Below are 26,858 nucleotides of genomic sequence, written 5' to 3' on the forward strand. Positions count from 1 at the left end.
AGGGAAGACCGGCTGGGCCAGGCAGGCCCCTCAGAGGCCTCACAGCCCCCATCAGCCTTAGGGAGAGATGGGCCTGGACAAGCAGGCTACGTGGTTGAATCCCAGGACAGGGATGCTGGCCTGCCCAGCCATGCTCTCCTCTCTTCAGCCCCTCTGACAGAGCTCAGCCAGGCTCCAACTTGGTCTCCCTCCTCCTTACACAAAGTGTGGGAGGTACCAGTTAGCCACAGGAGATTAATTTTGGAATATGCGGTGTGAGAAACTCATTCTTAAATGCAGATGATTATATTTACTAATTAAAGTTTTTAAATTTACTCATTCACTTGCTTGTGTCTGGATGATTGTGTATCAAGCTTTTCTCAGGAAGGGATATCCGTGCCCTGAGGGGCGTCCGGGGTAGCGGGCAGGTGTGTGGGCTTAATAGCCCATGTGCCCGAGTCCAAATCCCACTTCACGCAGGCAAGTTGCTCAACTGCTCCAAAACCCATTCCCTCCTTCTATGAAAAGGAAACGGGAACCAGACTGATGTCCTCAGGTCGTGGCTATTACAAAACCCAGCCACAACAGACTGAGTGCCTGTAACGGGCCAGGTGTTCATTTCATTTCTTTTTTTTTTTTTTTTTCATTTTTTTGGTGAATTTCACTTTTCCCGAATCTGTAGGAACACTTAGAGCAATGTTATAGGTGTTGACATTTACGTGTGACGTACACACAGTGAAGTGTGTAGATCTTCAGCAGGCAGCTCCTTGAGCTCCGGTGTGTATGCAGTCTGCCTTCTAATGGAATCTTCGCCATTGTAGATCACTTTCACCTGCTTATGACTTCATATAAATGGGCTTACACAACATGCTCTCTTTTGGACTAACTTCTTTCTCTTAACCTTATGGGATTTTTACATTTTTTTAAATAAGAGATTTTCTTTCTTTCTTTCTTTTTGAGAGAGAGAGAGAGAGAGAGAGAGAGCAAGCAGAGGGAGGGGGACAAGCAGATTAAGACACAGGGCTTGATCCCACGACCTTGAGATGGTGACCTGAGCCGAAATCCAGAGTTGGATGCTTAACTGACTGAGCCACCCAGGTGCCCCCCAACTTAACTTTATGTTTTTGTCATTCATGTTTGTTGCTGTGTTTATGAGTAGTTTGTTTTTTATGCAGCTGTAAAGTATTCTGTTGTGTGACTACACCACAGTTCACCCGTTGAACTGGATGTTATTACCATCATCTCATTGTCCTCATCCCATCTTGCAAATGAGGAAGCTGGGTCTCTAAGCTGCTTGCTCTGTTTTTAGCCAGAGGTCACAGAGTGAGGTTGACTCTGAGCAGAGATTTGAACCCATGGCCCTCTGACGCCAAAACCAGCTTCTCACAGAGGGGGTGGGCAGCAAAGCCTCCCATCCCCCTACAGCACAGGGGTGGGTAGACTTGAACTCGGTCCCATGTGGTCATAAGCTCCTTCTCCCTGAGGTATAAGTGGGAGTCAGGGGGCAGCTACACGATTGGCCCCAGGTGGTGAGAAAATTGCCTCAGATTTGGCCATTGCCAATATTTATTTTCACTGTGCTTCGAGCTGATGGTGCAGGTACGGTTGTCACTCCCAGCTCTGTCCCTTGAGACCTGGTCCTCGCCAATATGTCGGAATAACTGCAAACAGGCTAAATGTGGTGGAAGCATCCTCATCCCCTGACCAGCAGCTGGCTGTCACGGGCAGGAGGAGGGAACCTGGCCTGGCATGGGGACAGCCCTGCCCTGGCTGCTCAGAGACTAGGTTCCCACGACAGTAACTCAGATGTCACCCTTTGTGACTCCTCCAAAAGCATGGTAGGCCCTTAGGCCAGAAGATTTTCTGTAATTTAAGCTTTACCCACCAAAACATGGGTCAATGCAGGGACTTCTAGTGCTGCCTTGACCTCAAGAAAAGGCCAAGGTTTTGGCCTGTTTCCCAACTCTCGGGGTCCCTGCTTGTGCCCAGCAGACCAGAAACCGGCCTGAGAAGGCCCATCCGCAAGGCAGCCAGGGAGGTGAGGAGCCTGGATAGTCTCCCCTGTCCCCTCCCCTTCTGAACTCAGGTGCTGTTTCAGGCAGTCCAGCCAGACGTGATTAAATGGTTGGCTACGTGCAGGGGAGTGAGATCCCAGGGGAAGAAGGGCACAGGGCCAACTCCCCAGGTGGCCCTGGGGCACCCTTTGCTCTGTTGATCATTAACAGAAGCCACCCCATGGCAGGCAGAGAAGGGGAAAGTCCAAGGGGGTGGCCTGCCCCTCCTCCCAAGCATTGTCCTCCAAACATGCCAACCCCAGGCCGCGTGCGACATGAGATCATGACACTGAAGGGGTGTGTGCAGAGTCATCTAATCTGACTGGATGCTTCTTGTGCCTCTACAGAGTCTCCAGGGGCCCGGGGAGATGGGAACTGACACTGGTCGATTTGCAGTTACTATGTGCCAGGGACTGTGCCAAACGTACTCGGAACGGCGGGCGGTGACATGGTGAAAGGCAAGCAGGGAGCTGGCCTGCCTGTGTTCAGATCCCAACGCTGCGAGTTGTGTGACCAACTGGTGAACTTCTCTGCACCCCAATTTCTCCATATGGAAAATGAGAGACATGCCTCCTCCATGGGGTCCTGTGAGCACTTAATGAGCTCACACACACGAAATTCTAAGACTACCTGACATTTATGAAGAGCTGTCCCTGCTAACTCGATCCTGCTAACTTTTCCCTGTTCACTTGATCATCAGTCACCTCTGAGGCACAGATGAGAAATCCAAGGTTGAGTCACCCGCCCAAGGCACAGCTGACACCAAGGGAGGTTGGATTCAAACCCAGGTTAAAGGTTTCCATCTCCTCTCGTCCTTCATGCCATGGAAACTTCCTCCTGCCATGACTCTCTCTGCCCCCTTGGCAACCAGGGCTTCATGATCCAATGGGCTGTAAAACCTCTCTCATGTCTGCTCCCTGCTCTCTCAAAGGCCCTCCTCTCAGCAGAATGCTGATGAGCTGCATGTACCCCCCAACCTTCCCCCTGAAAATGAGGCTTCCTGGCCCAGAGAAGTAAGTCATTGCTCAGCAGCCTTTTGCTGCTCCAAGGGAAGACCTGTACCCAAGCATCAGACCATGGGTTGCCAGGTCAACAGCCATGGAGGCCCTGCCCTGATGTGGGCCCCCAAACCAGAAATGCCCCAAAGTTGGGGACAGCAGGTGGGGAGGTAGTCCTTGTGCTCAAAGAACTTTATTGACAAAGGCAGACTGGCCTTTCCTACTCCACTTCCCTTGGCAAAGGCCTTACCTCCAGCCACCCCTACCTGGCTCCTGTCCTCCCTGCTGTGGAGGAGCTCAGGGATGGAGGTCTCATGCCAGCTCTGGGCTCACACCTTCCTGGACCCCCACCAGCCTACAGCACAGGCTTGTTGCTAAGGCCCCCCCATCTTTTAACAGCCTGGAAGAAAGGGCCCAAAGTGTTCCTGACAGTTCCTTTCCCACATAGATTTGAGCCTATCTTCTCCTCTACCTTAAAGACCTAGATGGCAAAAGGCATCCAACATTGTGGTGATAACCATGTATAGGCCTGAGCAGCTGCAATCCCAGACTGTGTGTTTCCCACAGAGACGCTTAGGTGGGGTAAAGGGTCAAGGCTTGGGAATGGGGTGCTTCCCAAAGCCCTGGGAGCCTCCCCTTTCCTGTACAGGCAATCCTTACTCTCCAGGAGTCAATGCTTCTACCACTGGTATCACTTAAGGGACCGACTCCAACAGAAGCCATTCTAGGGAGGTTGGTGGGTATTCTTTGCTCCCGGGAACCCAACCAGTGTCACCATGAGCTGAAGAAATAGAAAGATGTCTGCCATATGCTCATCTCTGCCTCCCGGGAATGAGTTCAAGGTAAACAATTAAGTATCTTTTTGCCTTTAGTCAGTGAGATCACATGCCCCAACCACCACCATCACCACCCAACACACACACACACACATATCCTTGTTCCCTCCTTCAGGGACAAGCAGCCTAGATTCACTCTAGTCCCAAGGAGGGCTGCTTTCCCCCTACCTCCACCAGGATCCCGGGCCCTAGGAAAGGTAACTGACCTTTTTTCTCCCTCATGCATCTGCTCCCCAGCAGGAGCCTGCTCGCCAGGAAAGCAAAGTTGACAGGGTAGGTAAGGTAGGTCATCCCAAGCCTCAAGGACAGCCCAACCAATGTCTGCAGCAGACCCAACTGCCTTTGGGAGAGGCCAGGTGGGGTCAAAGAGGAAATTCAACTTACTTTCCCCCACCCCCACCACTTACTGAGTGCAAGGAACCAAAGGCTGCCTCCAAAAGCAAAATCCATCCCTGCCTCTCCAAAAAGAACTGTTCTTAAGAACCAGACTCAGGGGACGCCTGGGTGGCTCAGTTGGTTAAGTAGCTGCCTTCGGCTCAGGTCATGATCCCAGCGTCCTGGGATCGAGTCCCACATCGGGCTCCTTGCTCATCGGGGAGCCTGCTTCTCCCTCTGCCTCTGCCTGCCATTCTGTCTGCCTGTGCTCGCTCTCTCTCTCTCCCTCTCTCTGACAAATAAATAAATAAAATCTTAAAAAAAAAAAAAAAAAAAAAAGAACCAGACTCAGGGTCTTCGTTAGGATCCAGCCCAGCTGGCAGGCAAAACATCCCCTTCAACGTGGTCCTCTGGCCTTGGCTGCAGTGCTTCTAGCCAAGGGGACCCTGCTCTCCCCAAGATGAAAAACCACTTATTCTGTACAGTATCAGGGGTGTAACAAGACTCAGGTGGTGGGAACTCCTGAGGACTTCCTGTTATGATTGATGGGTTTAACAGCCACTTCCCCCTCCAAATACAGAATTGCATGTCAGCTCCTGGGAGAACCACCCCCATCCCCAGGCCTCTGCTTTGGGCCCCCAACCATCCCAGATGCTCCTCTCCAAGCCCACAGTACTTCCTCATGCCCCCCCACCACCCCATAGGTGTTGAGAGCCTTGAGTTTCAGGTCAATTTCATGTGGGAGAAATGAGTCAAAAGAACTCACTCAAACACAAACTGGCTGGAGTCCCATGTGCTAGGTTCCCCCTGCACCATTTTGGCACTCCAGGTACCACCCAAGGAATGAAGACCACAGACTGGTGAAGACTGGAGAAGCATGGGCCTCAAGCTTTTCTGAGGCCCTCCAAAGCAACCCTCCAAGACTGGCCCCTATCAAGAACCAATACACCAGGAGACTAATAGAGAAATTTGGGCTCCTTTGCAATAAATTTCCCTCCCATCCCCTCTCCGCTGAAACTCCCCGGATCAACAGGCATAGGTTGAGCTCTGAGGAGGAAGAAAAAAAGCAATCAGGGGCCCTCCTCCTCCCGAGCACCTGCATCCCATACATAGGACAAACCTACAGGCAAAGTAAAACCACAAAGTAAAACCAGCTTTACCATTCGTGTTTCTTGAAAAAAAACGGGGTTTATTGATTTTTAAACTGCAAATAGTCGTTACAAAAAGTTTTTTTTTCTTTTAAATAAATTCACACAAAGAAAGAAATAGAAAGCGACGGTAGTGACCAGCAAGAGGAATAATAATTACATTCATCTTAATGTGTGTGCCAGTTCTGTTTGCATTAACCTTGGAAACTCCAAATCTGGAATCCAGAACCTCAAATCTGCAGTCGGAATGTCTTGAGATGGGCACGTGGAAGTCAAAGGGTTTCTTTTTTTTTTTTTTCCCTTTTAGAAGCCATACCTAAAAGTTGTTTTCCTTCTGTACTGTCACAGAACTTTGACATACATTCTCAGTCCTAGTTGTGAAAAGGCCTAAAGAAGAAGAAACTCAATTTGCAGTCCAACACAAAGGGGGGAAATTTCTAAAATAAATAATCCAACAGTTTTTTGCATTTTTTTAAATTAATTTTTCATTTTTTTAAAATAAAATAACCAAAAAAAGTGTAAAGTTACAAAAAATGTCGTTGAAGAATAATATATTAAAACTGTGGAAAAAAAAGGAAAAAGACACGTCACAAAATTTTAAGATTAATATGAAGATCATAATTTAACATAAAAGAATATATTCTATGGATTTGTCATCCCGATAAATATGAACAAAATTAACAAAAAAAAAGCATAGTTTTGGCAATAAATACGTCTTGATAAGTTAAATAAGCTTTTTTATATTGATGTGCAGTGACAAGCAAAATTTTTGCTCTCCAATTTCTGAAAGTTATATGAAGTTTAAAACCCAGGGAAAAAAGCATGGCGTGAGTGCTCTAAGGATAGACCTACGGTATTCTAGAGCAAAAACCATTAAAGCTACTTCTACAGGAAATCGTTTTACACAGATATTGTATGTGGAATGAATACCATTAACTGCTCACCCCTTACATGTTTTTTTAGCTTTTCTCTCATTTTTTTGTTATTTTTTTGTTTAAAGATGTCACATATGAACTGGGGAACTTTAGCACCAAAATCAAGTCTCTCATAGTCCATCTAGCTTCCCCATCCTCCCCACTTAAAAAAAAAAGAAAAAAAAAAAAAGAAAACAATTAAATCACAAAGTCCCACTTATATCACAATCTTCATCCACTTTTTCAGTCTTCCTTCCTGTAGACCTACACGAACCCAGGCAAGATTAGTCAACAGAGGTTCAGGTCGGGAAGAAAAAGGTTTTGAATGTCAAGATAGGTTTCCCCAAAAACCCGAGTCTGGCAACAACTCTCCCAAAAGGGGTGTGGGGGTCATGGGGAGAGGGAGGAGGAAGTGTGTGGGAGGCTGAAGTAAGGGAAGGTGCAGTTGGGCCGCCAGTGGTGGGAGCTGCTGGTTCTGGGTCCCCTCCCCCTCCCCATGGGCAGAGGCTCCGGGAGGCCCACGGGTGCCCTCTGGCGCTGAAGAGGTAATGTAGTCACAGTGACAAAGTTAGATTACAAGGCACTAAATTGCTTCTGTAAACTGTTACTGCTTTTTCTTTTGTGATTTGGCACTTAAGGCTTAAGCCGAGGGGGAAAAGGCATCTACTGACAAATATGGGACTTGTCTGTTATGCATGGTAAGTGGGCTATAAAATTGAGGAGAGGGGGGTTTCAAGCCAGAGGAAGCTACTGACAAATTGACTTGTCCTTATGTTAGGGGGGAGGGTTAGGAGTGGGGGAGGGGGGCATTCCAAGGTTCTGGGGGAAAGGGGTTGAGCTTAACCTTGTTAATGCAGGGGTTGTAGGGAATCAGATGGGTAGGGAGGTGAGGGGAAGAAGGATGGGCGGGGTGGAGTAGGCAGGGGGTCCCTCCCTACCCTGGTTTAGTCATCTGAGATGGAAAGTCTGCTGAAAATGGGCAGGCGTCTTGAGTTGTCCAAGGTGGGGGAATCAGAGCCACTGTGGCTGCTGCTGGAGCTGCTCTGATAGCCCTCCTGGTCCGAGAGAGAATCCTGAGGGCTGGGGGGAGAGTCAAACATGTGAGGGGACTCGGACATGGGCCGGAAGAGGAAGGTGGTTGGGGAGCCACCCCCAGGCAGCCCCATGCTAGGGGCAAAGAGGCTCGCCAGCTCCTGGCTGGAGAAAGCAAAGGGGTTATTGGTGCCATCTGGCAGGGTGGGTGAGCCCAGGAGGTCATCGGCGCTCAGGATGGGGGGTGGGGTGATGGACGTGGGGCTGTCCAGCAGCCCCGTGGCAGCGGCGGTGGCAGCGGCACTGGGAAACCCAGCAAAGCTAAAGCTATGCTGGAGGCGGGGACGGTCAGCGGAGAGGTCCCGGGCCCCGGCCAGGGCACGGCGCTCCTCGGCGTTGTGGATGAAGTGGCAGCGGGGCCCATATGGGCAAAAGCCGATGGTGTGGAAGGTGCGGCACAGCTCCGTCTTGTACTTGGGGTGACGGGTCAGACTTCGGAGCTCGTGGATGCCATGAGCAAACTGGCACTTGTCCCCGTACTTACAGGCGCCGTTCTCCTCGAAGGGACGGCACAGCTCCGTCTTGTAGCGGCTGGAGTTGACCTGGCCGCTCCCCGGCTGCTTCTGGGTGGGCAGCAGCCGCTCGCCCCCTTCTGAGAAAGAGCGGTCTCGGAAACGGCTGTCCCGAGAGCTCAGAGCTGGGGCTGGCTCGCCCTTGAGGCTGCTGAGGAGCTGGTTCTGGTGGAACTTGGAGCTGGGCAGAGTGACCGAGTGCCTCCGGGGGAAGCCCCCGCCGGCAGGGGTGCCCACCGCCTTCCTGTCCAGCAGGCAGCCCCCTGCACTGGGAGTACTGTAGTTGAGCATCTTGTTACCCTGGAGGGAAGAGAGGGGAGAGAGAGTGTGATCAGTGACAAAGGCCATCCACCAGGGTGAGAAAGGGACCTCTAAGGGCATCCCCCTCCACCAGCAGAAATGCCCCTAGTGTCTCTAAGGAACCATTGCTAACTCTGTCCTAGCAAGCCCTCCCACTCTTCCTCCCAGACCAGCCACCTACCTTTACTTTGGTCCCATACAGAAGAAACCACAAAATCGCGACCACTATGAAATTGTTACACACGCACCCTACTCCCTGCACACCCCTGGAACGTGCCCCCGTATCCTGTCCCCAAAAGTACCACGCTGATCCACAAAATCTAACTTCTTTACCTCCCAAATAGATTCCTCAGCTCAAAATATCTCACACAACTCAGACTTCTCTAGACTCCCCTTCCCCCTAACAGGTAAACCTCAAGAGACACTAGGAGTACCTCCGTTTTAATCAATCCCTCCTTCACTGACACTAGACACACCACACACTCACACGACCTGGCCTAAGACTTTCAACTTCCTTCTTCAGAAGTGTTCCCTTCCTTTGGCAACAGGTTTCCAGACTGCCTTTGCTTTATCTTGCTGAGAGGAGGGGGAGAGGAAGCGGGCAGGAAAAATCCTAGGTCAGGGGTGTGGGGTCACCGCCAGGAGAACGATGGGGTTCCTAAAACAAAATTCACTGCCCCATGCTTGGGAAGGGGTGTCTTCTACAATGATCTCCCCACCATTCTCAGCCCACCCCACCCCACCCCCTCCACTGGGAAGATGCCTTTGCAGTTAGTTTTCTGGCTGCAAGGGCAGGCGTGGATAAGAGCTCCAGTGTTTAATCTTTAACGCAAAGCTGCAGGTGGGAAGGAAAAGGAAGGCACCACATCCCCCCACCCGCCTCCTAGTCAATAGTGGATTTGGGGGGAGGGAAGCAGAGCCACCACAAACAGGTTTCTGTTCCAATGGGCCCCTGGTCACCTGCCCAATCTATACCCAAGATTTGGAAAGGGTGCAAGCCGGGGATCTGGGAGTTGGCTCCCAGCCCATGTGGGTGTCATTGTACAAATTCTAAAGTTGGTCCCTTAGGATCAGCTGCAGGGGATCGGGAATCTGTAACAGCAACCACCCCACGGAGCGGATTACAGGAACCAAGTTGAGAGCCGGTTCCCAACAATAAGGTTCATTTAAAAAGTCCTGCGGGGAGGGGGGTTGCAAAGGGCGAGAAAAAAAAAAAGAAATAGATCAAAGAGCGAGAAAGCCGGGAAAAGAAGGAAGTGCTGGAAGGCTCAGGGAGCCACCAGGACAACTGGAGTCTGGGAAAGCGCAAGGAGGGAAGGAAGCTGAAATTCAAACTTTTTTGATGTTGCTCTTCAGCTCCTCGGCGTCCCTGCACCCCAGCCCTGCAGCCCTGGGGCCCAGGCAGCTGGGCCGACTGGAGAAGCAAGCCGAGAAGAGAGAGCGACATGACCCGACGTGTTTAAAAGAAGGCAAAACACTTTAGCAATTAAAAGTAGCCTAGCAGCTCCCTGCTTTCAAATTGGGGAGAGGGGGCAAAAATAATTTAACATCCATAGGCTTTTGCTATATTCACTTAAACCGCACTCCTGGAACATTTAGTGTTTAAAACCAGCTCTTTTTTCCCTCCCACACCGGCTGGCAAGCTACACCACTTAAGGAGGCCCCATTAAATCCTTCCTCACAGAGCCCCTTGAGCTCATCAGGCGGGCATTTTGTTGTCGAGTCCCCCCACTCCCTCGGAAAACAGGTAAGCGGGTCAACCCCAGTCCCATTTTCACCCCAAAGTTTTCAGCACCCCAAAGGCTATCACAGAAGGAAGCCTGACCGCGCTGGGGCAAACTGAAGCCCCACTGCAAACCCGTTTTGCAACATCCTTTTGAATCACAACTCTTGGCCTTTTTCTCGCACATTCCCAGCCCTTCCACATCAGAGGGGGAAATCTCCCAGCAAAACGTCCTCCCGAGACTCAACTTCCCCAAAAGGCGCCCCTGCTGACCCCACAGGCTGACAGTGTGGCTGGAGAGACTCGAACCCCCTTCCGGCGGCGGCGAGACCCAGAGCGCGAGCCAAGCAGATCAGCGAAACCCGGTTCAAGCAGCCCATTAGGGACGACAGAACCACCCCAAGACTGCCCCAGTCCGCCAATGCTCCGCGCCCCCCGGGCAGCCCCGCCACTCCAACTTCGCCCCCCAAATCTCTGGTCTCCAAATTCCTATGCAGTCGCCGGGAAGACCTGATGAAACTCAGGGTGGAAAGGAGAGAGCCAAATTCCTTTAAACTGGGGGGGAAACGAGGCAGAAAAAAGACCCATCGCGCCTCCCCTCCTCTCTTCCCTGCCTACCAAGACCTGAACTTTTAGGGGTTCTTTAAGCAAAAAAGAAAAAAGAAAACTTTGAGAAGCAAATCCTCCGCCCCACTCTACCTTGCATAAAACTTCGCTCAAGTCGAAGATGGTGGCAGACACGAGGGTGGTGGTCATCCTGGGCGCTCGCACGGGGGCAGGGACGGGATCTGGTGTGTCGCGAAGGTCTCGGTGCGGGGAAGGCGCAGCCTCCGGCTCTCCGGTCTGGAGTCCCACACTCCTGCTCCCGGCGCCCCTCGCCTTTCTGACTCTCCCCGCCGCGGCGCGCGAAGCCCAATTTATAAAGTTCAGATTTGGTGGGCCGGGGGAGGAGGAGCTTTAAACTTATTTAAATGAGGAAGAGGAGGGAAAAAAAAGTTGATTGACACTGAAGTTGAATCAGCCATGCGGTCAAACTCGGGGAAAAAAAAAAAAAAAAAAAAACTTTCAAAAGGAAGAAGGGGGAGGGGAAACAAGGAAAGAAGCCCAAGGGGGGAGAAAAAAAAACCCGACTGGGAGTCGCACACAACTTTTTTTTCTTAAAGAGGAAAAGTTTCGAGTCCGCTTGCTCGGCTACCCCGCGCTTGGGGCGCCCCTCTCTGGGGCCGCGCGGCGCGAGGGGGAGGGGCGCGCCCCCCCTTTGTCAGGCTGCGAGCGCGGCTCTGTGACATCACTCATTCCACCCTCTTCGGGGTTCTTGTTGTTGTGTTGTTTTTTTGTCGGGCAGGAAGGCGGGCTCGACTTTCTCTTTTTGCAAGCGGGAGCAGAAGGGCCGTCCTTAGAGCCCGGGCTGCGGTTTCCATCTTGAGCAGATCTCCCCCGAAACTTCTCCAAGTGCCCCCCATAACTTACTCGTTTCCCGAGTTCTCGTCCTCATTCGGCTGTCTTCCCCAACTGGGCAGGGCCAGGAGATCGGGAATTTGGGACGCACAAAGCATTCAGGTCTAGGGGTTTCGGGGTGGTTTTTGTTTTGTTTTGTTTTGTTTTTGTCCTCAGCTGGACGTGGCGGAGGTAGAGTGGTGGGGAAACTAGGGAGACTTTTTCCCGGGGGAGGATCCGGCCCCGCCGGGCGAGCGCCGCAAGATTTCGCGCGCCGCACGCGTCTACACTCTCCTGCGCTTTGCAGCAGGACGGCGGGAGGGGGAGCCGCGGAAAAGCCCACCACCCGGGAGGATTGCTTGTTTGTTTAACAGGCTTGGGAGTGGGATTTATTTCACGCATCCAACCTTAAAGTTTTTCATAAAGAAAACCCGCACCCTCATGAATGCCCTTTCCAGTCCGGCCCCCTCCCGCCCACTTAAAAAAATAATAATTAACGCACCAATTTCCACGCGCGCTCTGAACTAGGGGGCACACACATACACACACACCCCTAGACACTTGAACAATGAAAAAAAGTTACTCTGGCAAGAATTGAAGGTAAAGAAATGGGGGAGGCAACACTTTTAACTTCTTGTTGCTTCTCCCCCGCCCCCACGGGAACGGAACATATGGCTTGTCACGCTGCGCTGTTTTGGCGGGGTGGGGGGAGGAGGGTAGCAGATCCTCGAAACCGAAAGCCCCCTCCCCAATAGATTACTCCTTTTAAGACTGTTATATATTTACTGTTAGGTTCGCATGCCTCTCCATCCACCCAAATACAAAGTTGTTAACGTGTCGCCCACGGCCCCCGCCCGGGTGCTGGAGCGAAGACCCAGGCGGAAATCGCGGGGCTATGTTTCTTTCCTATTTCCCCGCGTGCCGGCCGCCTCCTCAGCCCTCGCACGTTTCTTCCCAGCACTCGAGGCCGCCGGGTCTGTTATGAAACCCCGAGCGCTGAGTGGCTAAGAGCGGGTTCCATTGCGATGTAATTAGGTCACCCCATTATGAGCACGTTTCTTTGGAAAGGACAGGGCGGGCGGAGCAGAGCGCTCGAGTCGCGCTCTCACCACCACCACCCATCCGCCCACCCACACACGCATTTTTATTACATTTCTGATGTATTCGTCAACCTCCGAGCGGACCCAGGGAAACCTTCCAAATCACAACGAAAGGAACCGGTTGTTTTTCATCTTTCAGAAACACACAACTTCTGCTGCAGCCACGAATCTACGCGATCCCAGCCCGGTCTGCTGTTATGTGGCCCCTCTGACTTAAACTGATGACGGGCCCCATTTTTAACCTGGCCGCTGCCCCTCGCCTTTCCTTCTGCTGCTGTCCAGCCTCCTGTTGCTTCCCCCCACCGCGCCTCGTTCCCATTTTTCAGCTTTTCTTGAAATCTGGCAAGCGCCAGAAAGGGAAATAACTTCCATCCACCTTAATTTAAATCATTCAAGTGTAAGTTTCTTTCTTAAAGGAGTGTTTGCTCGCTCCTTTCCCCATGCTCCCCCTCCAAGTCGGGGCGGGGGGCGTCGTGCAGTTTCTTGGTGATGAGGTAATGAGTTCCAGATTTCAGGACAGAGCAGGCTGCGCGTTAAAACCACAAGGTTAGTCTGCGTCCTGATGTGAAGCTATTTTGTCTTTTTATCTCCCTCCCCCTCCCACCACCAAAAAAGGCCCATTGGTCTTTAACTCTGGAGGGTTCGCAAAGCTCTGCTGGGGGCAACGGAGGAGGGGTGAAGAAGCGAGGGAGAAGGGGGCCCCGGAGCGGGTGGGGCCGTCTTCCCGGCCCCAGGCCCAGCCCGCACCCGCTGTCCCCCCGCGGCTGCAGGACCAGCCAGAAGTATCGTCACGCTGCCCCGGCGCCGCAAGCTAGCGAAAAAGTCTTTATTCGTTTTTTCCTTTTCCCCCCCACCCCCACCCCACCCCCAAAGAAAACGCCGATTCCTCGAATTTCCTCCGCTTTTCCAACTCCCGGCCGCCGCTCCCCTCCCCCGCTCCCGGGGCGCGGGCTCGGCGGGGCGGCGGCCTGGCCCGCTCCCTCCGGAGTTGTTTACCGGCCCCGCCGACCCACCGAGTTTGTTCCAGCTCCCAGAGCCTGTCTCTATAATTAAACTCTTTTTTAATTGTCGGGTTGAAACGTCATTTCGGGGACTTTCCAAGGGTGAGGGAGCCGCGGGGAGGGAGCGAGCCTCCTTAACCCTTCGCTGACCCGGCGGGCCGACGAGCCGCGTCCAGCCGGGCCGAGGTGGGCTGGGAGTCCGAGGACCGGAGTCGGCCCGCCCCGGCCGGACGTGCTCTGCAGGTGCCCGAAGGCGGCGAGGATGACCGCCAGCCCCCACCGAGGCAGGAAGCCCTGCGAGAGCCGTGCGCCGCCCTCCCCGCCTCCTTCACGAGACAGTAGGCGCTCGGGTTCCTAACTTGCGCCGGGTCTGGAGAGGCCGCCCCTTCACCTGCACTGCCGCTTCCGACCGGGAGGCGGTCGCCCGGGTCCTCCGTCCCAGGCCCGACTTCCGGGCCCTCCTGGCTCCCTTGCAGCCCGATATCCTCGCGAGGAAGGCCTAGCCAGGTACTTTTGGCTTGGGGGTGTTAGGTTTCGTTCAAGGAGAAAAGTGAAAGTCCTCGGAATGAGGGAAGGGCGACAGACATATTCATGGGCCAGTCTGGACCGTGGGCGCACCCCGCAGCAGGTGAGAGTGGGGTACCGGGCCCCTAGTGGGCCAGGCCTTGGTCACTGTCACCACTGCCCCTCAAGGCACCGCTCCCTGGGATCCCCTCCTGGCTCTGGTTGCAACACAGAACCTGCCATCCTAGAGCCCTTCGGCTTCAGGTCATTTGTACAAGCCCCAGATTCATCGGATTGGGTGCCCTCCACCCCCCAGCTTCTGCTGCCTGAGACCCTGGGACAGTTGCAAGGTCTCTGGATTAGAGAGGGAGTATGGCCAAGTGTGGCCTGAGAGTTACCTGGTTTAGAGTTCACCTGTAGTACCTGTGGAATGCATATTCCTTGGCTTGGCCCGGGGCCCAGTGAATCAGATGCTCTGGGGTGGGGTCAGGAATCTGCATTTTTAGTAATTTCCTGCTAGTGACTCAGACGTTAAAGTTTGAGAATCAGTGGTCCAAGACTTTGAAGTTGGGCCATCTGGATCCAAATCTTGGCTCTGCCATTTTCTAGCTGTGTGACTTTTCAAGACCGTGACCAAATCCTCTGTTTTCTCATCTCTAGAATACGGATAATAATACTGCCTAAAATTGGCAGATAAAGTGCTAAGTTTCAGGCCTACCAGAACCCTTTTATATGCCTAGCCATTGTATGTAAACTAAACCATTCTTGGTTCCTCACTACACCACAAAACCTATTTGGGGGAGTATTTCCTTTGCAAAAAAAAATTCTTCCGTATAAACATCCATGAAATGGTCAGCTAACACCTTTGACCACTGCTTCACCTCCTGCTCTCTTGCCTGGGCCTGCCTGGGGACACAACCCCATGAGTTCTGAGCCACCTAAACTTTGATGGGAAGCCCAACTATGCTGGCCAGTCACCAGTTGCACAACCAAGAGCAGGTCCCTTAGCCTCTGGGATGGTGGGGAAGGCTACACTCTCCCAGCCAGTGCTTAGCTCAGACAGCCCCTCGCCCTCGAGTCCTCCCAACTGGGGTAGTTGCTGGTGGTTGCTGCACACCTCTCCCTGGGGCTTTGCTCAAGAGGTTCCTTCTGCTGGGACTTCAGGCAGCTCCTTGAGCAGGCAAAGTGACTCTCTCTCCCAGTGGTGCCACTTCAGACTTCAGCTACATTTTATGGGAATTAATCTATTTACTCCCACTGGACTAGAAACTCCTTGAGGATGAGGGCAGCTCTATTACCTGGGCCCCAGGAGTAGATCCTAGGTAGGTACACAATACATTTTTCAGTCATTACTGAACCTTGCTATTGACACTTGGCAGTGGGAGTAGAGGAAGGATCGCAGAGGTTCCAGCAGTGGCAGAAAGGGATGGCTTGGGCTCTGCCACAAGGGGACATGGCAGCCTTAGCACTGGGAGGCTCCGATGGCCGGAGCTGGTCATTCAGGGAGGCTGGGCTTCTGCAGCTCACCCAGGGAATATTCTGTGCAGCTGTTTAGAGGTGACAGAGTCTAATGGAATGAGTACTGGTCTAGGAGTCAGGACTCTCGGATTCTAGAGCTCCTTTTCTTCATTCAGTAGGTCATTCTCTACTCTGGGCTTCCCTATTCTGCTCTGTAGATGGAGGGTGTTGGACTGGACAGGTGGTGTTCAAACATCACTCTGAGCAGAATTATCTGAGGAGCTTTTAAAACTATACAGAAGCCCTGTCCCACCCCATCCCACCCCAGCTCCGAAGATTCCACTAAGTTGTTGTGGGGTGAGGCCCAGCGTCCATATCTTCAAAGCTCCCCTGATGATTCTATTATGAAGCCAGAAACACTGGATTTGTTTATTTTAGAGCAGTAGTTCCCAACCAGGAATGATTTCGCCCACCCCAGTAAACATTTGGCAGTATCTGGATACATTTTTGGTTGTCACTGTTGGGGGAAGGAAGGCATCTAGTAGGTAAAGTTCAGATATCCTGCTAAATATCCACACAGTAGCCCCCCAACAAAACGTATCTGGCCCAAAATGTGAATAGTACCCAAACTGGGAAAGCTAGTTTTAGAGGTTCTTTTCAATGCCAAGATTCCTATGTACTTAGTTAGGCTCTATCCCTGCTCTCCCTCCAACCCCCACCCCCACCCCCCCGCCTCCTTAGGGCACCCTGGTGATCTTTTTCAAAACCTAGATCTGATCTTGTGTTACACTTTCTAAAACCCTTGGCTGCCCATCCTTTTAAAATAAAACTACCCTCAGTCTAGCAGAATCTGACCTCCTTATGGTTCCAGCCTGGGCTTTCATACCACTCCCTCCCCATCACTGCCTCTCCCACCCCTCAGGGCACTCCCCATGTTCTGGTTAGTTTCAGATGAAAATGAAAGATACTTCCTTCTGCCCCAGGGCCTTGACACTTGCTATTTCTTCTATCTGAATTGACCTTCCTTAGGCCCAAGTAAGTTCTAAATCATCCTTTAGAATCCAGCTCAATCATCACTTCCTCAACCATTCTTGACATCTGCCTGCCCCCAACAAGGCAAGGTATCTTTTATGTCCTCATTGCCATGTTCATTTCCTTCAGAGTAGTTGTATCAGTTTATGAGTATATAATCATTACTATAACATATATTTTTTTACTTTTTAATTTAACATTCAGAAAAACTGACCTATATTTGGTGTACAGACTTACAGCATCAATAGATTCATGGAAACACCACTGTGATAGGAAACAGAACAGTTCTATCACCCCCAAAAACCTCCCTCATGCTATCCCCTTATAGTCATACTCTTCCCCATCCTTTAGTCCCCAACTATTGATCTATTCCCTATACTGTCATTTCATCTCTTCCAGAATGCCATGTAAGTACAATCGCATAGTATATACGATTTCACCCAACATGATGCCTTCCAGATTTATCCATGTTTTCACATGTATCAAGAGTTCATTCCATTTTATTGAAGACTACTGTTTCACTGTTTGGGTACACCATTGTTTATCCATTCACCTGTTGAAGAACACTGGATTATTTCCAGTTTGGGGCCGTTATGAATAGAGCTGCAGGAAACATTTGTGTATAGATTTTTGTGTGAACACAGTGCCTATTTCTCTAGGGTAAATAAGTAGGAGTGGGACTGCTGGGCCAAATGGTAAGTGTATGTGGAAGTTTATAAACAATTGCCAAACTGTTTGCCAGTGGATATACATTATGCATCTCCAACAGCAATACATGACAGTTTCCAATTGGTTTGCATCCTCACCAACACTTCTAAGTGTCAGTCATTCCAATAGGTACGTAGTGGTATTAGTTTGCATTTCATTCCTGACTAAGGATGTTAAATATCTTTTCCTGTGTTTATTTGCCATCTGTATTTCCTCTTTGGTAAAGTATCTGTTCAAGTCCATTTGTCCATTTTCTAACTGGGTCATTTGTTTTCTTATTGTTGAATTTTGAGAGTTCTTTATATATTCTGGCACCAGTTGCTTTGTGGGATAGGTGATTTGCAAATATGTTCTTCATTCTACACCTTATTTTTTCATTCTCTGAGCAAAATATCTTTTAGAGAACAGAAATTTTTCATTTCAATGAAGTTTAGTTTTTCAGTTTTATCTTTTGTGGATGACGCTTTTAGTGGCCCGTCCAAGACTCATTGCCTGATTGTATATCATTAAGAGTCTGTCTTCTTCTGAAGTTTAATAGTTTTATGTTTTACACTTAGATCTTAGATCTATGATCTATTTGGAGTTAATTTTTATAAACGATGGGAAATTTAGGTTGAGATTCATTTTTTTGCCTTTGCATGTCCAATCCCAACACTGTTTATGAAAGAGACAATCATTTCTCCATTGAATTGTTTGTGCCTGTCCAAAAATCAATTTGCCATGGCTATATGGGTCTCTTGATTCTGTTCAATTGATGTGTGTGTTCATTCCTTTGCCAGTGTTACACTGTCTTGGTTATTGTAGCTTTGTGGTAAGTCCTAAAATCAGGTGATGTAATTCCTCCCAGTTGATTTGCATTTTTCAAAATTGTCTTACCTACTCTAGCTGCGTGCATTTTCATATAAGTTTCAGAATTAGCTTGTCTGTATCTACAAAAAAAGTCATGCTGGGAATTTTATCAGAATTATGTTAAATCTATAGATCAATTCAGGAAAAAATGATGTCTTTTCTGTGTAGAGTCTTCTAATCCTCATACATGGTATGTCTATTTATTGCAGTCTTTGATTTCTTTAATTGGTGTTCTGTAGTTTTTAACATAGAAGTCCTATACATGTTTTGTTGGATTTAAACCTAGTATTTCCCCCTTTGGAGAAACTATTATAATATTTCTCTTAATTTCAGTTTCTAATTCTTCATTACTAGCTTATAGGAAGACAGTTTTGTGTGTATTGGCCTTGTATCCTTTGATCTTAGAGAAGTCACTTCAGTTGTAAGGTTGTTTTGTGGGTTTTTTTGTAGATACCTTGAGTTTTGCTTTTTTATGTGTTTGTTTTGAGAGAGAGAGAGAGCAAGAGCATGCACGTGAGCGGGGGCTGAGGCAGAGGGAGAGGGATAGAGAGAATCTTAAGCAGTCTCCACACCCTGCACAGAGCTTTAAGGTCATGATTGAGCAGAAATCAAGAGTCGGACACCCAACCGACTGAGCCATCCAGGTGCCCCTATGTGTGTGTTTGTTTTTTTTTTTAACATAGACAATTATGTTATCCGCAAGTAGGAACAGCTTAATTTCTTCCTCTCCGATCACATCCATTCCATTTCTTTTTCTTGCCTTATTGCCTCATCCAGAACTTATGGTATAATATTGGATGGGCATAATGGGAGTGGATGCCCTCACCTGATCCCAATCTTAGGGGAAAGCATTCAGTCTTTGACTATTAAGTGCAACCTTAGTTGCAAGTGTTTTTATTTTTTTTAATAGTCACTTCCCTTTTGGACATCTCCCTTCCCACGAGGATTATGCTCCATGAGAGAGCAGTCTCTCTGTTCTCAACTCCCCCTGCAGTGCCTAGAACAGGACCAAACACACAGTAGGCTCTCCAGAAGTGATTCTCTACTTAATGACTTAGCCAGCCGTAGCCGCTGCCCTTAGGACAGACAGCAGAGGGACCTGGCTGAACATTCAAACATCATGAAGAATAATCTTACAATAAATGCCCCAGTGGATCCAACGAGGTCTCAGCCCCATCGCCTTGACCACTTGAAGCTGCAGCCCATGTGCAGATCGGCTTTTAGCAAGCCCTAGTGTGGGGAAGTCCTAGTCATCGATGAGAACTAGAGGATTGCAGGACCATGATTTTTCCAGATTGAGAGCATTCCATTCCCAAAGGGAACTTAAGCAAAAAGCTCTCAGCTCTGAAAAACAGGGGCTTTCAGAGTAAAGAGTCACACTGCTCTGAAATCTTGGGCCCTCAGACGGGTGGGGTTGTTTCGCTAAATTTATTTCAGCCGCTTATAGAAACACAAGGGGGAAGGCGGGTGCGGGGGGAGGGCTGCTTGCACACCAGCCCTGGCTCTGGAGTATTACTATCTGCCGGGTCAGGCTTTTATTTGGGTTTTGTTTCACCTTTGGGGGGTGAAGCAGGAGCATCTCGCAGCTGCACGGCTTCTGAGCTGTGTTCTCCGACCTTCCTCCTGGTGTCTTCCCCAGCAGGCCAAACCCGGCCCCCTTAGGGGCCTCTCTACCCACTGAACACCAAGCAGTCTCATCCAGGCACCTTTGACCTCTGCTCTTTTCCCACTCCTGGAAGGGGTCTGAGCCCCCCGAGAGAGTGAGAGATTGAACTTGGCTGCTTGCCTTCTAGCACAAAGTGTGGGTGTCTTTGTCCCTTGCCCCATGAACATCCCATACCCCTATCATCAGTGGCTCTACTGTTTGAATTTGGGGGTTTTTTGGATATGAAATCTAGGCCTTTTTAATCCTGTCTTCCTTCTCCTCAGCCTCCCCCAAGCACCGAACACACATTTTTCTCTGTGCCTAATACCGGAACCATCTCTCATGTCACACACACCCCCATACGTAGGAAAAGGGTTTAAATGAAACCACCATGTGGCTTCCTAAAAACCTGCTCTTGTGCTGAATTTGGAACGCTTTATAGAACACAGGTTAATCGCCTCTCTGTGGGAGAAACTGAGGCACAGGAAGGGGGTGTGAGCTCTGTGTCCACCGGCTGGCTCTCAGAGGTACCCACTAAACCCGAAAGGACCAGAGAAAGACAGGGCCCTGTGTCTGGGAACTTGGTGCTCTCTGAAGACAGAAAGAGGAGACATACAAGGAAGCTAAAAAATCTGCTGGGCTTATGACTCCAATAATTACATGAGAATATGGCGAAGTACCTCACACACTGCTCGGCCCCTGAGAACCCAGGAAATGCCAGTCTTGTTCCTTGGCAAAACTCCTGCTTCCCGGGTCACCAGGGAAGATGGGAAAAGGAGCATCGTCCTCTCCACTCCTCACCCCCCCCCCCCCCCGGGGTAGAAGGACTGAACGGGGACTGGTGGGAGGGAAGGTGGCCTGGGGCAGGAGGCCCAGAGAGGCCTGACAGGAAGATTCTCCAGGGAATTCTTGCTCCCAACTAGGGTGGCTGCTTCAGGGAGAATAAAGGACGCAGGCATACTTAGAAGCTGTGAAGTGCTCACAAGTAAACTAAGTTTCTCTTTTGTCCTAGCCCCAGCCCCTTTGCTTTGGAATTATCCTCTGGCCTCTCCTGCAAAGCCCAGCCCGGAAAGGGACCAACCCCACCCTGGGGAGCTCTTCCTCGAGAAGCAGGATCCACCCCCCCAGCCAGAGCAGGGAGCTGACAACTCTTGGAGGGTCGGCACATAGGCAGCCGGAGAGAGGATGGAACTCTGCCACCACCCCGTGACTTCTCCCAAGCTGAATTTCTCCTGCCAACTAAACCCTCCACCCTGCGGGGGCCATGGGCCCCCAAACCAGGGCCTGCCCTCGTCTGACCAAAGGCAACCAGATCTGCTGCAGCTGTTCAGGGAGAGAACAAGCTCTCCCAGAGACCGTGGAAGCGGCTAGAGAAAGATTACTGCCAGCCTGGGGGTTTAAATATTTATACAACGTGGTATGTGGGAAGAGGGAAGACAGAGGGAGGTGGCAGGAATGAGGGGCACTGAGACCGCAGGGTGTGGGGGCCTGCTCTTCGGGCTCAGGTGGGAAGGGCGAGAGGCTGCTAGGCCCCTAGCTCCCCTCCCAGCGCCCCCCCCCCAAATTCCTACATCCAAGAGGCAGGTCTTTGCCCCCAGCCTTCCTGCCAGAGTTGAGAGGGGAACTTAGAAGCAAGTTCCCCATCCTTCCCTTAAGTCCCCTGAATGTCCCTCCGGACTAGGATGGGCCTCTCTGCAGTGAGGGAGGCTCTGCCTTCAACCAGAGACAAAGTGGGGCAGCGGGGCCCAGGCATGAGGACTTGTGGGCTCCTGGACCTTCTGGTTCTAGGAGTCTGAGAGGATGCTGGATGCCAGGAGTTGGACTCTAAGGTTGAAGGCTTAGCAAACAGAAGCAAACTATAAAATAAGCAAAGCTCTTTCTCCAGCTTCTATATATAATCAATGATATTTGTCCAAAGTAGCAGAACGTTGGACATTGATAAGGATGATGAGGCACGGAGGCGACCAGGCAGGCGAGCCAGGGGTAGAGAAGGCAAGGGAGACCTTGATGGCACTCGTGGAGCAGCACGTGGCCACCATCCCCATGGGGTCCAGGAGAGGATGGTGCAGCCGGATGGACATCCATGGGGGCTCTGGGGCCCCAGCATCCCAGGTATGCATTGACAAAGTCGCTTCTCAGCCAGGCCCACCCCAGAGCTCAGCCAGGCCGCAGTGGCACCGAGAGCCCGGGGTGGGAGGCAAGCATGGGTCGGGGGTGGGGAGGGTGGGGGACGGCCAGATGGACTCCAGTCGCTCTGCCTCAGACAGCTGGGGAGCAGAGCAAGGATGAGCCTCTCTGTCACTCCACATGGGAGGGGCGCGGCTGCGACTTCTAGGGTTTCTCTGCCACCGCATCCTTCGAGAAGTGCCACCTGCTTCTATCAGTTTGAGGCTGAGCCTCAGGGCCTCCCACAGGTGGGGTCTGTGTTGCTCCTCAGTGGCCAGCCACCTTTAAGACACCTTGAGATGATCAGCCACTACTTCCATTCTCCTGGAGCCCTGAAAACGCCCCCTGGCTGGGCTGGGCTGGGGGTGTTGGGAGGGGGTCTTCAGCCAGAAAGCAACTATCAAAGGACACCCAGACTCCCCCAAGAGGCAGCCCCCCATACTGCAAGTCTTCCCACCCACAGCACAGAGCTTTGCTAGAAATGCATTCCCCATGCACCTCCCCAGAGCGCCCACCTTTAGGGGGATCCCGGTGAATCCCCCACCTGTCCACTCCAAGAGGGACGGATTCCACGGCCTCCCTGAGCAATGGGGCCCAGGCCCACACACCGTGGAGGAAACACCATCTGCCCCAACCTTCAGCTCCAGCCTGGCAGCCCATGTGAACCCTCGCAGCAGGAAGAGGAACCCTGTCCCCAGCGCCGCCACCCTCCAGAAGGGGGCTCTTCTTCCAGGGACACCAGGGCTGCGGGAGAATCTTCTGATGCTCAGGTCATCTTGTGCCGCCGTGGCTCTGCCTGCCGGCTGTGGCCTCCTTCTTGCCAGCTCGGCTGAAAGAAATGAGCAAGAATAAAGCCTAAACCTGTGTGGCCCAAGGAAAGCTTGAGGGGAACGCATGGATGCTGAAGGAAAAGGAGGGGAAAAGCAACAAGAAAGAGGAGAGGAGGGGAACTCAGGAAACAGACAAAATAAACCATCCGGGAATCCAGATGTAAAACAAGGAAAGCCAAAAGAGAAAAGAAAAATTATGCTAAAAAGGCAGAGTCGGGTGGGGAAGGGACTTGAGAAGGAAAAAGAAGAGGAGGGCAGTTATAAATATTCTGAGAAGAGAAGAATGGGAAAGCAAACAACACCAGAAAAACAAAATAGAGACCCAGGAGGGAAAGAGAGGCAGCAATGAGTTTAAAACTGCTTCGACCCTCAACCAACCACACTGGGTAACGCTCTGAGTCTTCGTGCATTTTGTGACTTCAGACACTTCTAACACTGAGCGGAGGACAGTCCCAGAAAAGCAAGCTTTCGGGGCACCTGGGTGGCTCAGTGGGTTAAGCCTCTGCTTTCGGCTCAGGTCATGATCCCAGGGTCCTGGGATCGAGCCCCACATCAGGCTCTCTGCTCAGCAGGGAGCCTGCTTTCCTCCTATCTCTCTCTGCCTGCCTCTCTGTCTACTTGTGAGCTCTCTCTGTCAAATAAATAAATAAAATCTTTAAAAAAAAAAAAAAGAAAGAAAAGCAAGCTTTCTTGCAGGCTCTTGTTTGTCCTACAATTCCCCAGCTCACCCCCACCATCGGTCTTTTTCATGGGGAGAGCTCGTCTTCCTAGGGTGAGGCCAAAATCCATTGCAGGTCGCACTTGAGTCTGGTGGCTTCCATCGTAGTGCCCTCTGCAGGGCCCACTGGGGGGATCCGAGCAGGAGGAGCCTGGTGACGGAGAAGCACTGGGTGTGATGCTGTACCATGAGCTTTTCCTCTCCTAGGGGGAGCTTTTCCCAGACACCTCTCTGTGGACCAGGGCTAACCCAGCCCTCAGACACAGCAGGGGTGCCTGGAAGCCGGCTTGCAGGCCTCTGTGCAGAGCCCGAGGAGTCCCAGCAAATGCAACTTTTAGAAACAACTTAGATGATTTAAAATTGTTTCCAGGCATTCCCAACAGGACATAAAGATAGCTACAGTTTTCTCATTGCTAGGGTGGCAAACAGCTTAGTTTCTTGAGTTCACCTTCAATGCCTTATATTCCCCTTATAAATCCCAGGAACTCTTGCAGAAGACGCTGGTTCCTCTCCCTTTGTCTGCTGGGCCTTTCAGCCTTCTCTTGCCCCTCTTTTTTTCTGTGAGTCAGCCAGTGTCTCTCCTCTGTGTCTAGCTAGGCCGTTCATTTCCCTTACTTAATCACACCTACCTCTGCCCCCACGTCCATTTCCCTAGGGCCACAGGCCTTGGGGAGTGAGCTGAAGCAAACCAAGGCAAAATCAAGAAGTAAAGGAAGTAAAAACGTGAGTTTGGTACAGTGCCCAGTGTTGGCATGTCCAGGCCGTCTGCCGTGGGTGGGGAGGGCTGCTGGTGGACAGGGCCCCGAGCTCACCAGGCCACCTAAAACTGATTCCCCCAAAATTCAGCCAAGGGGAAACCACGCTGGCCGAGCTCTGATTGATTGGGCCAAAGGAAACTATGCCCACTTTGGCTCTTCTCCCCAAGAATTCTTAAGTACCTGACCCCGGTTTCTCTACATTCCAAAAGTCACATTTTTCTTCTATCAAAAACTGAGAGATGTGGCCACACATAGAGCAGGGATCACATCTAGGTTATAGCCTTGGAAACTCAACCCGATTTCTTCTCATCCCTCTTCATCTTCCAACCTGCCACAGTCAAACAATCTATGACTCAAACTATTATTTAACCGTGAAAAAAGACAAACCAGGAAACTAGAGGCTGAATGACTTAAAATTTATTCCATTCAACTGAGCTAATCTCCTGAGAAGGGTGTGTATAGTAAGAAGTCAGGCTCTATCTCTGGAAGATCTGAACATGGCAGGGAAAAGTACACGGTGATTGAAGGTCCCAACCTGTTGAGATTTGCCCTCAAAAGGGTAAGTGCCTGGTCCTGGGCCACACAACTGAGCAGTCTGCCAAACCAGTCTTAACACTTGGGAACCAATGAAGAGTAGCCCATGTTCAAGGTTGACTGCAGTCAAATCCCAGCACTGTCACTGCCTAGGCAAGCAAGGGACTTACCTGTCTCCTGTGGTCTCCTCCGCTAGGAAATGGCAGGGACAGCAACCCCCATCTCCTGGGGCTGTGGCCACGAGGACAGATGAGCAAGGCGCTTGGCACATGTGACCAGCTCCCCCTCCCTAAAAGTACCCCTAGTCCACTGTTGCTGTGTGTTCAGCAGCAAATTGGCAAGACCAAGGAAGAAAGCCAGAGGCCCCACAAAGTGGGGTTCCACGGAGTCACTGGAACACAGTCAAGTATCCTGAGCAAGAGAGGAGAGGGTCCCAGAGGAGGCCCAGGCAGCTGGCGGGTGGAGCACTGCGCAGAGAGCCAAGGACAGCCACTCACAGCGTGGGTGGGAGGACGCAGGGGGCTGCGCTCCAGTCCTCCCGCATTAGCTCAACTCGGCTACATCCCCACCCTTGCATGTGTTCATCCTTCCGTGAACCCCAGCACGTAGTTACCTGGCACCCACTACGTGCACAGCCCCGGCCAGGCCAAGGGTGGCAGGGGGAGCAAGCTTACGCGGGGATCACGAGCCTTAGAAACTTACTAACCGGGCATTTCCATCCAAGTTCAGAGATCTGTCCTTTTAGGAGCTAGAGTGTAAGGATATGACCAAATGCTGAGAAATTCTTATTTCAGGGCCAATTTTCTTTCTTAAAGTAGAAAAGCAAAGAGTTCAAAAATGTTCTAGAAATGGGAACACTCAATCTTGTTAACATGTAAGGGGTATTGTTAATTTTTAGGTGAAATAAAGACAGTGTGGCTAAATTTAACAAGCTCCCCCCCTTTTCTTAGAGATACGTGATGAAATGCTGCAGATGAGACGGTATGCCCTGTGATACAGGATTTACTTCAATGTGATGTGGGAGGTGGGGAGGCAGTTGGTGGTGTCAGTGGACAAGCTTGGCCAAGAGTCGGTGACGTTGGTGATAGGTACGTGGGGCTTCATCGTACTCCTATGTCTCCTCCTGTATATGTTTGAAATTTTCCATAATCAAATGTCTGAAGTTCATAAAAGCTGAAATGTTTTTAACTCGGGGATTTGCGTCTTATTGTTCTTATAACATGATATTTACTTCCCGAGGACATGCGCTCTTGGACAGGAGACGAAGCTGTGGGACACCTGCCAGGAGTGGGGAGAGCTGGAGAAGAGGCGGGAAGACCACCACCCAGGAGGCAGGAAAGTGCCCCAAACCCTCCTCCCCCCCCACACATGAGAACCAAGAGTGCCTGCCATCCCATCCCCCAGGGCCTCACAGGCTGGGGAGAAACAGTTGAAGAGACTGGAGTTCATTTGGCACTGCTTTTAAACTCAGTGAAAATGATCCTTAAGTTGGTTCCAGTGTATTTTGAAGTAAAGTGAATTATTTTTTCCAGCAGAGAGAGATTATAGCAGAGTGGGCAACCTCTCTAACCTCAAATGGAAAATGGGGACTACCACACGTGCTCCGTTTCCTAGCATGTGAGGCTAAATGAGATTAAGGTACATGAAGTGTTTTAGCACAAGTCAGCGCTGATAAAGGATGGGTCTGAGTTGAGGGGCTGTCGGCAAACATCAGCCCCTTTGCCTCTCGGGGCCACAGTGGAGGCACCCCATCTTAGGTTTCTGTTTGAATGGCAGCAGCCTCACGTAAACATCGAAATTAGATAAAAGTCAAGGTACACATACTCTGAGACCTCTTTGGGCCAGGAATCTTCCTGGGTGTCACAGAAGCCACTACTGTCCTCTCCCTCTCCAGAAGGGCCACCCTGCTCTGGGAAGAACAGGCCACTTTGGATGGAGCCCCCACTTGCTCTCTAGTTGAAGAATGAGTTGAAAAATGAGAAATAGGGCACTCTCCACTCAGGCCAGGGCTTCAAATGGCAAACTGCATCCTAAGAAAGCAGATGTTCCCCAGATCCTCTCATTCCCAAAGACAGGGGCAAGGAGTTCAGGGTGCACAGATGGACAGCAGGCCCTGTGCTTAGCAGCACTCCCCTACAGGGAGCTTCTGGAGCCTAGGGGTCATGAAGGCCTCCAGACCCCAGGGGG

The 26,858-nt window shown here is 51.0% G+C and overlaps 1 protein-coding gene and 1 long non-coding RNA gene across 2 annotated transcripts; one reads left to right on the forward strand and one right to left on the reverse strand.

Moving 5' to 3' along the window:
• Positions 1-5,408: 5,408 nt before the first annotated feature.
• Positions 5,409-10,843, reverse strand: ZFP36L1 (ZFP36 ring finger protein like 1). Its single transcript, XM_047736210.1, has 2 exons — positions 10,631-10,843; positions 5,409-8,208 (listed from the first exon to the last, which is right to left on the reverse strand). The coding sequence occupies exons 1-2, from the start codon at positions 10,685-10,687 to the stop codon at positions 7,249-7,251; spliced, it is 1,017 nt and encodes a 338-aa protein (XP_047592166.1). The 5' UTR covers positions 10,688-10,843; the 3' UTR covers positions 5,409-7,248.
• A 1,372-nt stretch (positions 10,844-12,215) lies between these two features.
• LOC125104030 (uncharacterized) lies at positions 12,216-23,250 on the forward strand. Its single transcript, XR_007128567.1, has 3 exons — positions 12,216-13,014; positions 13,342-14,097; positions 20,678-23,250. It is a non-coding gene; the product is annotated as an uncharacterized LOC125104030 (long non-coding RNA).
• The last annotated feature ends 3,608 nt before the right edge of the window (positions 23,251-26,858 follow it).

The sequence above is a fragment of the Lutra lutra genome, chromosome 7, assembly GCF_902655055.1.
Source record: "Lutra lutra chromosome 7, mLutLut1.2, whole genome shotgun sequence".
NCBI lineage: Eukaryota > Metazoa > Chordata > Mammalia > Carnivora > Mustelidae > Lutra > Lutra lutra.